Consider the following 14122-nt stretch of genomic DNA (forward strand, 5'->3'; position numbering starts at 1 on the left):
CAAAGCTTATCAACAGTAAGGGTAGCATCATGAAATACTATTGTTTACTTATATATAATTTATAAAATTGCCATCCTCTTTAAAAATCACTTCAAAAATAGAAATGTCACTGCTTTGTGAATTCCTCACTGTTTTTATACTGTATTGTTATTAAATGACTGATATGACACACGCAAAATCATTTTAAAGCTGAAAAACCTGCACATCCTAACACATAACCATCAAGAGATTATTCACATTACTCATATCTGAGAACAAGGTGTTCTGTTTCTAAACAGGATGTGACAAGTTGAGAAGTTGAGAAAAGAGATTCCTGGATTAAAACAGGTTCATTCATTTACTCTTAGATGTTTACTGAGTAAACCATCGGGATGCCATGGAGACTGCATGCTCTGGCAAGTGAACGTGGCTCAGAGCCAAAGACCAGGGGCCCTGATCAGGAAAGGTGAAAAAAAAAGGCACAGCAATAAGACCCATGCTTGCACTTTATTGTCCTTCATAGAAAAACAAATCAATGTGTATGTGAGTGTGTAATCAGTGTCACAAAACAAACAAGTCCTACATTCAAATATTTGCCTTTACTATTTTATCTACCAAGTTTAGCTGTAGGAGAATTGCCTGGAGTCAGGCAGATGGTGAGATTGAAGGTAATCCCACTGGCTTCTCTAATTAAACCTCATTAATTGGTACTTGACTGTATGTACTGAATGCCTGAGGCATTTTAACCATAATGCTGAAAACAGGATTTAGAACTCTTTTAATAAAGCTGTTATTGATTCACTCACATCTAATACAAGTCTTATCTGACTGCCATGACAGGCGCCTGAAACAGTGCAGAGATACACAGAGAGGAGCAGGAAATCACAGAGCTACAATGTCTAAACTAATAGATCTGTCAGAGGAAGAAAACTGTATTTTAATTTTGATATACTATATTATCTCTGCTTGTCATCTGCTCACGGTCTGTTTAACTTGTCTCTTTATTTTTCATGTCTATGTGATGTTCCTGTGATCTATTTTTATTCTATGTACAAGAATAGATTTATATGCATATTATGTATGTATTGTTGTGTAAACTTCGTTGGATTTCAGCACATTTAATCAATTAATCCTTTTGTTGCTAAAACATCATAAAATTAAAACAAGATAATCTGGCATGATTTGAACCAATAGGCCAAAACAGAAATATATCACATGTTATTCTATCATATTTCTTTCATACTGTACAATATAAGGAGGAAAACATCACATCTTAACATCTAGATTTGTTACTGCTGGACCTAACGTCAGCATTGTTTGTTATCTCACATGTTCTTTGAAACACAGCTAGTGGGATGTTTGTGAGTGTGCATTCAGCAGATGCTGTGCCTTCGAGTGACAGTCGATCTTATAAGATCCCATATGCTGTTCCTTTCTGCCTCTCTGCTTTCTCAGCACAGTCTCATCCCTACCATGTCCAAGAAAAGTGTACGAGGAAATTAAAAATGGCAGCAATGGTGGCAGTGGCTGTTACTTTTCTGTACATGTTTTCACAAGTAGCGAGATGCTGCAGGTTGATCGGGGGCTCTGTCATGCACCTCAGACAGCAGACCATCAATAAGAAACCGCCTCACCTCCCCCGGCTGCATAACTGTTCTGCCTCACTGAGCCACTTAATAAGACTCCTTGTGTAAACATCAGTTAATCAAATGTTATTAGAAAGTCTTATACTGTTTGGCCGAGATTGTGATTCGTTCCTAAATAAACTACATGTATGGGCTGCATTAATTAACTTACTGTTGATTAACCTGTTCTTTCAGGTGATATATACCTTCACCCAGCGCTTGTCAAAAATAAAAATGGAAAATTTGAGTGTTGGAAGATGAGATGTTTATTTTCCCATCCAGTAGCTACAATCTCTCATCTCACCCTAGATATTTTTTGCTAGAGTTCTGAATCTTCAATAGTCTAGGCATTTTTTTTGTGTTTGTTTAGTGTTTTTGCTTGTGTCAGCAATGCCGAAAGCACAGATCCCTGCAGTAGGAGTTGAAGGCACAATGAAACACTGTAACATCTGAAACTTCCTTTCTTTTCTCTTTGAAATAATTCATAAGTGGAACATTGGCCAGAGGTTTAGAAACTGGCTACTGGTGAGATGCCGAGGTGATTTCTTTCTCCCTTTCCTTTCTCAATCCCTCTACCCTTTAATGAGCCTCCATTGTGGTTTAGTATGTGGCAAACCTTGGTTTCAAAACGTCTGAAACCAAACCTTCAGCTGAAATTTCTTTTTCATTAAAAGTAAGACAGCAATATTTGACCTCTAATGGTCTTCTGTAAATCTTAGACTGTGCCTAAAATTTCAACATCATCTTAGTTGCTTCATTTTAGTTTAACGTTTTATTCCTCAGCTACACTGACAACATGCTTTTTCTGTTTAGCAATGATATTAGTTAGAACAGTCAAACTGACAGTTGCATCACATCCACAGCATTGAAAATAGCTCTCCATGCTGCCTCATGTGAAACGTTAGCCACACATTAGGTAATTTCTCCTCGAGGACAATGGCCATAATTCACTCAACACAATAACTTCTTCCTCCAACAGCACAACCAACAACAATTTGCTGAGCCATTAGGCTGAGCTAATGAAATAAACACCAGTGTGAAAAATGATTTCTATCAGTCCTGTCACCATAGAGTCTGATACGTGTACAACAACAAACGCATTTAAGAAGCTCAACGTCCGCTTAGAATCGGGTCCCATAAGGCTGAAGCTCAGTCAACAATCCAGACATTTTGTCTATTCAGCCCCTGCTTGACGCTGATACTGATGACTGCCCTTCATATGTGCACAGTGAGAAATAAAGACGGGTAAAATTGTAATAGGATGTCAGAACTTACAGTTGGCCTTGTTTTTATGGGTCAAATTCAATGATGCCTTGGGAAGTGAGGTCTGACATCTTGGATGAGTCATCATTGAGTTGATTTTTTTATATGTATTCATCAAAAAGTGCTCCAGGGACATCAGATGGTGTGTAGTTATAATAAGAAGTGACAAATTCCCTGAAAAGCAGATATTTGTCCCTGAAACCGTCCCTCAATTTCATGTGTGACTCTATGCAGTATGGCTGCTGCATTTCATATTAGTAAGCATCACTGCTAGTGAGATCCATTTATTTATTTTGTGGAGTTAAAATCAGTTAATGAAAACCAATATTGCAGAATAGAAGAAGTTCTGCCTTAATGACCCATGAGAAAAAGTATTAGCTGCACAATCTAGTCATTAATTAAAGCAAAAGAAATGTTTTTGGTAACTCTGATTGATAGACCAGTAAATATGATACAATTTGACTATTAACAGGCCTGCAGAAGCATTAGTGCGTAAGCAACATGCTGTTTTAAAAATTCTTAAGGGGGAGCCAGTTTGAACTGCTTTATGCACAGTTTTATGAGCAGAAACATCAGATAAATTAGAGAGGTCATCAGATTAATAATGGAAAAGTAAAGAGAATAAGAATAAAGTTGTATACACAAATCTCTTTATAGCTTTTTCTTTTTATATGAGCAGCTAGATCATTTGAACATTTACTGACACAAAACTATGTAAAAAGAAGTGTAACAAAACATAATCTCTGGTGGAGATTTTGATAACTAATTAACATCTGAACCTGGACTAAATTAAAGGCAAAAGGCTGGAGGACAAACTGTTGAATTCTTGAAATGTTGAAAACATGGAAATACTCAAGTGCAGAATGTGTATTCTAAAAATGTACTTACTTGCAATACCTCAGTTAATAACATTTACTCACCTTTCACCTCTGCCAATTTGAATATAATCAGAGCTTTATGAACAATACAGAAAGAATGTGAAGCTTTGTTCGCAGGAAAAGAAGAAAACTTGCTCAACCTGATCTAAAACTTTGGTTTTCCAACAGTAAAAACAGGAAAGACTCGGTTTTTAAGTGAATATTCATGAAATTAAGCATATTCAGGCAATTTATGTCAACCACTAAAAACGTGCTTACAAGAGTTTTTATTTCAGAATACGCAACTCATGCACTGTATCTGATGATAGCAAAAATCAAGGGTTCATCAAAAATAATTATGTGATCTAAAAAATAAAAACAATTATAGCATGTATTACCTAAAGGTATATGTTATATATACTTATATACTATGGTAAAGGCGTACGGACAGGGCTTTCCCTGGTAAGTGCTGTCAGTGTTGATCAGATCTATCTTTATTCCGCCTTCCCTTCACTCAGCAGAGTAAATAGACAATAAAAGCATTACTTTCTGCTCGTGGTGTTTATTGTTAACTTCAGGAAGTTTATCCAGCTTTTCATTTCTCTGCATCACTGAGCTTTATAAGCTTTTGTAGCACTTAAATGTGATGTGTTCTCTTACACGTTGCGTTCAATTTTCTGAAAACTGTGTGTTACCACACAGCTGTAAAAAAGCCAAATGTTGATTTTTGTCTTATGTTCACCCTCAGTGTTTACCTGAGCAGCGCGCGAGGCGCATCTGTCCTTCCTCCTGCTGACGTCAGAGCAGCCAGAGGTTTGTGCTCGCTGCCTGTGCCCGTGATCGGACTTCTGAAGATATCTGCGAGGAGGAGGAGCTGTCAAAGTTTGAGTTTTTCTGAGAAAGAAAAGTCTTGTACTTCACGAGGTTGGAATCAACGAGTTTTTTTGTTTGTTTGTTTTTTATAAGTTTCGTCCCAGCGGAATATTGCGTCTTGTTGGCATGGAATGACACTTTCTCCGCTGGACCTTCCAAAACACGATGGCAAACAATTTTCTCAAATGGATCGGTCTCAGCTCTCTGCTGTGGCTGGGCTCCTGTGTCCTGGCGGAAAAGAAAGGTATGTTAGGGCGCTCGCAGCTGGCTCGTAGCGGCAACCAGCATTCTTTCGCTTTCCTCTGTGCTTATCCAGCCTTTACATAAATCTCAGAGAATCACAGCCTGGTCACGAAGCCGCAGAGAAACTTGATCCTGCAGGAGAGAAAAGTTTCTCGCAGCCCTGCTGCTACAGCCTGTGACCTGGTTAAAGCCTCAGAAAAGGCTGGATTACAGTCAAGCCTGTAGCGAGAGTCCGGGTCGATATTGATTATGAATAGCGCCGCTTGTTTATTGCAGAAGCGTCGTTATTAATTGGCCACTGATAATAAGATGATGATAATCGAAGTTGACTATGAAATTTCGCACCACATTGATGATGATGTAAATGATGGGAGGGGATGTTGGTTGAGAAATTTGCTGGCATACACTCCTCTTTCCGCTTTTACCTGCTTTATTTTAAAAAAAAAAACAATGATACGTTTGAGAGAGTTTTCTTTTTATCATGTGTTTGGAGTGCGCGCACGGACTGATTTATCTAAAATCAATTGCTGCCACTTTAAAAATATCTGGCCACACCAAAAGTCCGTTTGGTGAACAATCTGACTGTCCCTCCTTTCTCCACTCATTCCTTGATGATGCCACGTTTTCTTTTTGAATACTCTGTTATCTCATACTATCTCACTTTAATGATAATGTTCATTTTTGCAGTATCTGAGCATGCTGTTGTGCAATAGATATAAATAAAAGGCCACTTGTGTTCAACTTGTATCTGTTCCTCAAAGGAAATCAAATCAAATTGTGAGGACAGTGTCTTCATCCTGCTAACACAGATGAAATAAAGCAGACACTGGATAGATTGAGGCTGATGAAAGAATGAAAACATATGTTGTTACTTTGCTTGATTAAGTGGCCCTGAAGCAAAGGACACTGAAATATTTTTTATTTAAATTACCGTGTTTTGACTGTCACCTCAATGCTTTCTTCTATTTTGGGTATGATGTCTTTCTGTAATTGTTGCTCAGAAGGATCCTGCTTTTCCGTAGCTCAGCCAAATGTTTGCACAAGATTAGAAACTCAGAAAAGCCCTCAGAGATCCTTCCCCATCGGTTTTAGTCACTCAGAACCTATGAAGCCCATATGCCAGAGAAAGTGACCAGTAGTAACACCTTACTCCCTAGTGACTGTAACTTCCTCTCTTCATGAATCACAATAGTCAACACTCTTTGCAGCTCTTTACAGTGTTCCTCCTTATAAGCAGATAAGCATGTGCATTGGGTGCCAGCATCACATGTGAAAGCTACATCTTTCTTGTTTGGTCTGACAATTTACGAACCAGTGCTGCTTTGCTGAGAGCCATAACAAATCAAGTGTTCGCGAGCTCAAATAGCTCAGATATTCCTTGGCCCCTAAACAAATCGGTGTATGTCTCATGCCACAGAATGTCTCCCACAGTAAATACAGATTTTTCTTAGGACTAGAAAAGATTAGCAATGAGCAGCTGTAATGACAGACAGCCCATGTTATGTTGTACCATTTTGTTTTATTGCTGTTTTTTTTTTGTATAATTGATCCCATTTCCATTCCCAGGGAAATGCCAGCTGTGCTAGTTGACAGTTTAAGTTGGTGTTGTTGTGTCTGTTTTTTGCTTTTGGCCAGTGGGCCTGGGGCAGATGTTTCTACATGGCAGGCTGTGTTTCCCTCGCACATTGTCCAGATGGATTTCAGCAGGATGCAAAACATCTATTATGTTCTTTTAGCATCAAAATGGACTTATAAACCAAAATAAACCACATAACACGCTATGAGACGTTGTACATCTTGATAAGTTTGGGTAAGACATAGTTTAATTATTGTTACTGATTAAAGCGGACGCAGGTGAAAGGTATATTGATTTACGTCATGCTCTTTGCAGTTGGTTTATTCATTAGCTCTAACTGAAAATATAAAAAAAAAAAAAAAAAATTTCTTGTGGCACTTTACGGTCTAAATTGTTCATTTTATGTTGAAGTTAGTGCTCGATGAATGTCACTTGATGTACAGGTGAGATGTGGATCCAGCTCTGTAGAAATTTAACTAGTCAGTGTTGTAAGACTGGATTCAGGCGGCATCGTCCAAGTAAACATCTGATCTTTAAATTTTTTTTTAGATCTGTTCTCACGACCAGCTTCTAACATATTTTCAGGACACCTTAGAGTCGACGTGCTGGGTTGTTCACCAGACTTTGATAGAAGTTACTGAACCACCTGAAACAGACTCCATGAGACCACGATCAAATGATCTACACTGATGACATCACTGATCCAGATGTCATCATCATGGTAACCAAAGAAAACCCCAAAACACTGGCCAGTCAGTCTGATTAAGAAGTGCTTGAGTGTTTGTGTTGTTCGGTGGCAAGAGAACACTTGGTCAGCAGTTTACACTTGGAATTGGCAAAAAAATGTTAAGCTGAGCAAAACTGAGAATTAACTGTGACCATGCTAGAATCGTTAAGCTTTTGTGCATTGCTCTGTGTTTGGTAGTTTTCTCCGTCTAAACTTTGTTGGCTCGCTCTTGTTTGTTTGGTTGATGACAGAGAGTCTGTCTATTCAAGTGGTTTTGTCTTCTGAGCTATCAGTCTGACCCAATTGAATGAATTCCCAAAGACCTCAATTTTCCTCTTATATATTGCCAAGGCGGCTAGTATTGTTTGTTTGTTTTGTCCTTTAAGTTCTATGTTAGGGTAAGTGATCATAATCCTGCTTATTAAGATGGTGAAATGCAATGTCGACACAGGGCCATAGCTGTGGAAAGGCAGCTACAGTCTTCACTGTGTTGCTGAGTAATAAGACGAGGTCCAGGGGTGCAAACTTCACAGGTTAAAAAGGTGACAAAGATGGAACCCCCTGCAGTGCATTTGGGGCATAATCTCCAAACACCTGACGCAAGTGCACCACAAAATACTTGAAGGTCAGGTTTTATGCCTCATTCTTGAGATTGTGATCATTTTCCTCAAAATGCAATATCTCAATTCTCTTGTACTTGGACAAATTTTAAAGTTTTAAATATGGAAGCGCTGCGCAGGGGACAAGTGATCGACAGGAACACTGTTGGTGCTCCACATGAAGTTCCTTGTCAAAGGAGCACATTATCAACCAACTATATTTTATTTTGTCATAGATTGCAAAAACCCTGATATAATGTTGGCACATCCACTGTGCTGCATTTCCCTGCAGAGGGGTAAGCTAATGTCACAGATTTAGGGAAAGGGAGTTGAGGTAATGCCAGCCACATCTGACAAACACATTGACAGATAGTAAGCTCGTAGTTAGAACAGGTTGCTAAAGGCTCTGACTTTAAAGTAAACAGCAAGTCAGGAGCACCACTGGGGACTACACTCTCTCAGTTTCTCTTAACGCTTTACATCTAAGACCTCCAGTACAACTCAATCCTGTCACCTCCAGAAATACTCCTGCAGATTAACCTGAAGGTGTGATCGACAAAAGGCTGAGCACAGGCTGAGGAACTGGTCGAACACTTTGTGAAGTGAGGTGGGAACAATTACCTCATCTTGAATATAAACAAAGGAGATTATTGTTGATTTTATGAAGACCAGGAAAAAAAAAACCAAACACTGTTTCTATCCTGGGAGAATGAGTGCGTTCAGACAGAGACATCTTCAGCTTTTTGTTGCAACTGGGGGTCATTCCATCCTTCCAGCAGCAATAATTCTGCACAATTCTTTTTTTACAATGACTAATGCCCTAATGGTTTGGCTCTTTATGCAGCAAAATAATTTCCCTTATTGGAGTTAATTAACTACTATTTTATTCAGTTCAATTCAATTCATTTCAGTTGGGAATTATTTTTTTCTTCTTTTTTTTGGTTTGTCAACCAAGAAGAAGTGAAAAAAGTTTGTTTCTGCTTGTTGTTGGTCTGAAATTACTGTCTTAAAGCTTGCTGAAAATGATCATTTCAAACCTGGCATATTTATCTTTTTAAACTGCATGTTTGCTCCGCACATAACAAAAGCAACTCCATTCACTTAAATCAGGCTTTTGCTGTTTTCTCCAGCTCATCGTGGAATTTACCTGTCATGGGCCAAATGCTGAAGCTTTCTGAAAATGTACTTGAGATTTGATAATGCACCTGGCAGCGAGCACCAAGCCCACCTGTCAGTCCAGTGCTCAGTGACAGCTTGTCAGGGTTTAATGGCTTCTGTGGGAGTCATATAAGGGTCACACAAGGGTTGATGACTATTAGAAATGATCCTCATCCTGTGCACTGGTATGCTCTGTTTATTAGCTGTCATCTTTGGGGAGGTTGCAAATGATGCTCACAGTTTCATCCAGCCGCAAACTACCCGGAACAACTGTCAGCTCCCTGATAAAATGCTAAATGGTCTCGCAATAAGACTTCAGTTTGTGGACTGGAATTTAAGAGATGATGATTACTTTGTTTATTGTACGCCTAGATATTTCTTAACACATATATTTCTCTGTTGAATGCTGCCAAAGTGCAGATACACAGTGAGCCTGCCTTGGTCAATGAGTTAACCTGTGAAAGATCAAACTAATAATCAGAGCCTGTCAACAGCTAAGTCCTTAATCCCTCATGCGAAGCTTGCTTTGTGCACAGAATAACCCGCTTATATCAATATCCTTTTTCAGAGGTAATAGGATATTCCTGACAGAATGAGATTTAAAGATAATGCATGTGTGAAGTTTACTTCCACTTGTTTTGCGTTTAAGTGTGCTTGCACACCTGCAAAAGCTGAGCTGAATCATTCAAAATTTCACTCCTGCAGTGCATTTCAGCATCCTGAGTAAGTGTTTTTCCCTCTGTCCGTTGAACTGGAATCTAACAAGCCAGCTTTTCTCATAAGTCATCTGTTTTTTTCCATCTTTTTCGGAGAGCCTTTTCTTTTCATTAAAGCCCACTCTCTGGGAATGGTAGTGAAATATAGCTTATCTTCCTGTGTAATTCTAGAGCCCGGAGTGGTCCTGGTACTGCTACTACTGCCGCGGCTATGTTTTGCTGCTTCTTTGACGACCTTCCCAGACTTACATCTGCTGCGGCCATTGTCAGAAATAAAGCTTTGTAGGTTAGGGCCGTGGGAGTTGGAGTGTAATTTCTGACCGCCCTCTCTGCTTGCTTTGAGAAACTGCAGCATGTCTGAGTGGTAGAGATTTTAGAGAACTGCAGGCAAGGTGAAAGGTTTGGGTTTCACCCCAGGACAATAGCACCTCTGTAGAAAGCAGGTTATGTGGCGGCACTGATACTTTTGTAGCCCAGCAAAGATCTATGCTGTGCAGCAGACGTGCCCTAGGCTAGACTTCTATGTCATCAAGAGGAAGTCCAGAGGTGAAGCAGTTTTTGTTGTGTCTGGAAGGACACATTCAAATACAGTATGTCTTTTCTGTAGCTGTAAAATCAAGTAATGCTGCACTTTTGTGACTGTTAATTGTCTGTCTGGTTCCACAACAGTAGTTTGTGTACCTCCAGCATGGAATAAGTGAGTGAATGTGTGGTTACTCATTGAACGAATTTGCACCCTATGTTTGTACATAGTAACAAAGTCATCTACAGCATTTATGGCCTTTCCATGATCGGCTGGTTGTGCATGGAGTATCCAGTGGAAAGAGACCCAGCTGTTCAGACTGGAAAAAGGCCTTCTGCTATCTTTCATCTCATCAGGTGCAGTGTCGTGTTAAAAGGGAAAAGAGGCCACAGTTCCATGTATGTCTTTGTCTTAAAGAAAGTCTCACCGGGGGTGGTGCTGAAGAATGCTCTTTTCTTTTCAGATTTTGTTCCTTTGCCTTGTTGAAAAGAAGACTGAAGCCCTTATTTGGTGAACATAACATACCAATAATTCTCATTGTTTTAAGAACGCACAGTGAATTTATCATCGGTGGTTTTCCATATTTACATAACCATCAAATTGTTAAAAGAATAAAACCAACACAGATGTTCTTGTTTTTGAGAATTTGCTGCTTTTGTTTGTTTAATCTTGTATATTAAATACTAAATATTTTTTACTTTTAACGGATGATTCAATAAAATGTCATTTTAGAGGATCCCTTGATAGCTCCTGCCATTTTAAAGACAAAAACCACTCATTTGTTGAGAAAATTATTTGCTAGAATAACAGCTGTTTAAAAAAAAAAAAAAAAACTGAACACAGTGTGAAAAGTGCTCAAAACCATTGCTGACGGTACATACTGTAATCAATATATCATGCTGGTTTACTGGGACAAGGACAGTCACAGCATTACAATTAAATAGCCGGGTTGAGCTATGACTGTATCTCAGCTTAACTGTGGATATAAACTTTGAGACTTAGTCAGCCTTAGTAATGAAGATAAAGACGAAGTATTGATACTGAACTTATTTCCATCATGGAGGCTTTCAACTTGAACTACTGAAAGACAGCAAACAGACTTACTTTGAGGCCTGTTTTCTTCCAAACAAATATGTTTTGTTTCTATGTTGATTCTAAACTCTATGGATATTCATCGCTATGCAAATATAAGAGATGCCAAGAAGATGTATGGGGCAGGTGCGCTGATAAAAGCAAAAATTGCAACAGTGAAGTGTAATAGGAAAGTTTGAGATGGACCAATATGCAGTACATCAGAAAGATGAGGTGAGGGATCTTTGATTTTGACTTTAGGATCATTCGTGTCCTTCTTAATTGTTCATCTAAGAGGCTTGGGTCTGCTCCTTTTAGCTGCGGCTGCTTCACGTAAGCCTTTCGCCATCATCCTGTAGACCTGCAGGTCAAGCAGAGGAGCAGTGCTGCAAACTGTGCCTGCTTAAAAAAGAAATCCCCTACAGGGAGGAGAACAATGCCTTTACAAACAAATTTCCATTCCAGAATACTTTAGAAAAAAGCATTGTTTGAAGGGTGGTGACTGATCCCAGAAATGTGCTTCCCTAATAGTAATAAGCTTCTGCCTGTGTGGTCTATTTGCTAGAAAATTAATGTTGCATTTGAGTGGTTTGGCCCTCTTGGTACATCATGGTTAGTTTTTTGTAAATTAATCCTTGCATGTGTCAAAACTAAGAAGAGGTCCAGGATGTTTGATTTGTGATCTCCATTGTCGTTGGGGGGGGTGCTTCCTGCTTTACATCCTGATTAAAAAGGATGTTGGAGATCTTTAACAGTTTAACTTGAAGTATTAGGCCTCATTAGTTTGGAGGGATTCTGTTCAAGTCTGCTGCAAAATGGCTTTGCTGTTTCCACACCTATCACCTGTGAACAATGGAGACTGTCTGAATGACAGACATCGATAGTGCAATGGAGATTGTAAGTCATGACTGTCACTGACATGGAAGTTGCAGCTTGACTTGAATTTACTTTGGGCATCCTGCTGTGTTTAGTTTGATTTGAGACTGCTCATGAAATCGTACTTTATCTGCTCAATTTACAGAGAACATAATTATTTATGCTTTCAGAAGGAATGCTGATCAGGCTTGTTTGGTTGCCAGCTTTCATCTTTTAACGACTCATGAGAAAAAGTGCTTTCTTTGCCAGAGTTATTAAGGCATTACATGCTTCAGTGCAAGGGTGTGATAGGGTGCCAATCAAGACCTAACTTTACAGTATTTACCTACTGAAATTATAGTTAAAGCGAGTATTAACAGTCCAAATATAAAAAAGAGAGTGTTTTGTCCCATTTAGTCTGAGGACTGACATTCAGTGTGTCCTTAAACAAGCAGAAAAGTAGCTTCAGTGGTAAGATATCTTTTATCTTGCTGTGAGCTTCGCATGGATGGCAGCAGTAAGAGAAAAATGCCTTAATAACCTTGTGTTTTATTAGTGGATAAGTACATAGGAAAGTGGAAAACGTTAACATACAGTACAAAGTAAACATAGACAAATGTGATGAATTACTTGTTATTTCATAACCTGAATGGCTCCAAATTTTAATTTATTTTTATTTTTTCCCAGTATAGACCTTAGAACAGTCCAAGTTGCACAGTCCAAAGTGAGTTGTCAGTTTACGGTCCCCATTATGGTGAGTCTTAAGAGAAGTGTCTAGCTGAAAATTTGTGAATATACGTAGTGGTTTTGAGGCTGGCTTCCAAATCAGATGATTAAAGATAATACTTTACAGAGAAACATGACACAAAGGAAAGGAAAAGTTGAATAGACGAAGCAAATGAATGCAGAAAGCCAAAATCTCTGAACAAAAGGCTCTTTATTGGGGACTCTGTTGTCTTTTTTGACACAGGCTTATCTGTCTTACTTGACCTTAGCTTGCCATGTAGACATGACTTTACAGCCCTGAGTCAACAGAGAGGAGAAAGGCATCCCTGTTGGCTAAAAGTTACGATGCTGGAAGGATAAAAGAATCTTTTTAGCCGACTGCTCACAAAAGGATCATCAGAGAAACTCAAAACTGCCTCAAAATAGCTGTAAACCGCAAACACTGATGTGATGTGATGTTGAGCAGATGTATCGTTTTTTGGCTAGTTGCAATGATGATGCTATCATGTAATCATTTAATGATTCTCTTGTGGTTTAGTGGTGCCAACAGTTAACATCATAACAACTGATTTATCAGCATGAAAATCTATTGACATTCAGATAATCGCTCCGATTTTTGTTCCAACTAACTAGCCAATCATCCCACTGGGATCCATTGAGCAGCACTACTAATAAGACCAAAATGATCAGAAATGATCAGAAAAATCCAGATTTTTCTTGAAAATTACAAAAACATTTTAACAAAACAGACCAATAGCTATTTAAGTCTAATTCTCTAAAATTAATAACCGTCCTTCCTCCTCAAGATGAGGCTTCAGCTGACTTATGACAGACAGTAAAGCTAATGAGTTTATATTGGGACGTGTTGTCTGACAGAACCAAAAGAAGATGTCAGCACTTTGCTTTCTTTAGTTCTCTCATTTTACAAGCCAGCATCATCTCTTCGAGATCTCATCAGCATTGAAAAACATATTTCATTGCAGCCATTAGTAGATGAGCTGACAGCAATGTTCAGAGTGTTGCGGGAGCAGCAAGGCTGTGTGAAAGAGTTGATCTGTGATTTGTTAAAGGCCTGCAGTTCTAAAGCATAACATGCTCCACTCCCCTTGTGCTGTGCCTTTGTAATTGACCAATAAATTTCAACAACACCATTGTTTCACTGAGCTCAGAGTTAATTTCCTGGTGGGACTTTGTGCGGAACATCTTCATTACTGCATGTTTTGATAATGGAAACCAGAGGCTTGTGAAAAATAAGAAGGCATTTTCCTTGTCTCACTTGCAGGTTGATTCGACGCAGTGGTGGCAAGAACCCACTAAACCATTAGTTAAGG

The 14122-nt window shown here is 38.9% G+C and overlaps 1 protein-coding gene across 1 annotated transcript in view; it reads left to right on the forward strand.

The window, feature by feature from the left end:
* Positions 1-4543: 4543 nt before the first annotated feature.
* Positions 4544-14122, forward strand: part of egfra (epidermal growth factor receptor a (erythroblastic leukemia viral (v-erb-b) oncogene homolog, avian)) — a 39131-nt gene continuing 29552 nt past the window's right edge. Inside the window, exon 1 of the mRNA XM_072363220.1 lies at positions 4544-4841. Within this exon, the coding sequence (XP_072219321.1) occupies positions 4763-4841 (79 nt within the window). The 5' untranslated portion in view covers positions 4544-4762. The remainder of the gene's footprint in view (positions 4842-14122) is intronic.

This window comes from Leuresthes tenuis, unplaced genomic scaffold, assembly GCF_036924035.1.
Source record: "Leuresthes tenuis unplaced genomic scaffold, fLeuTen1.0.hap1 SCAF_14, whole genome shotgun sequence".
Lineage (NCBI taxonomy): Eukaryota > Metazoa > Chordata > Actinopteri > Atheriniformes > Atherinopsidae > Leuresthes > Leuresthes tenuis.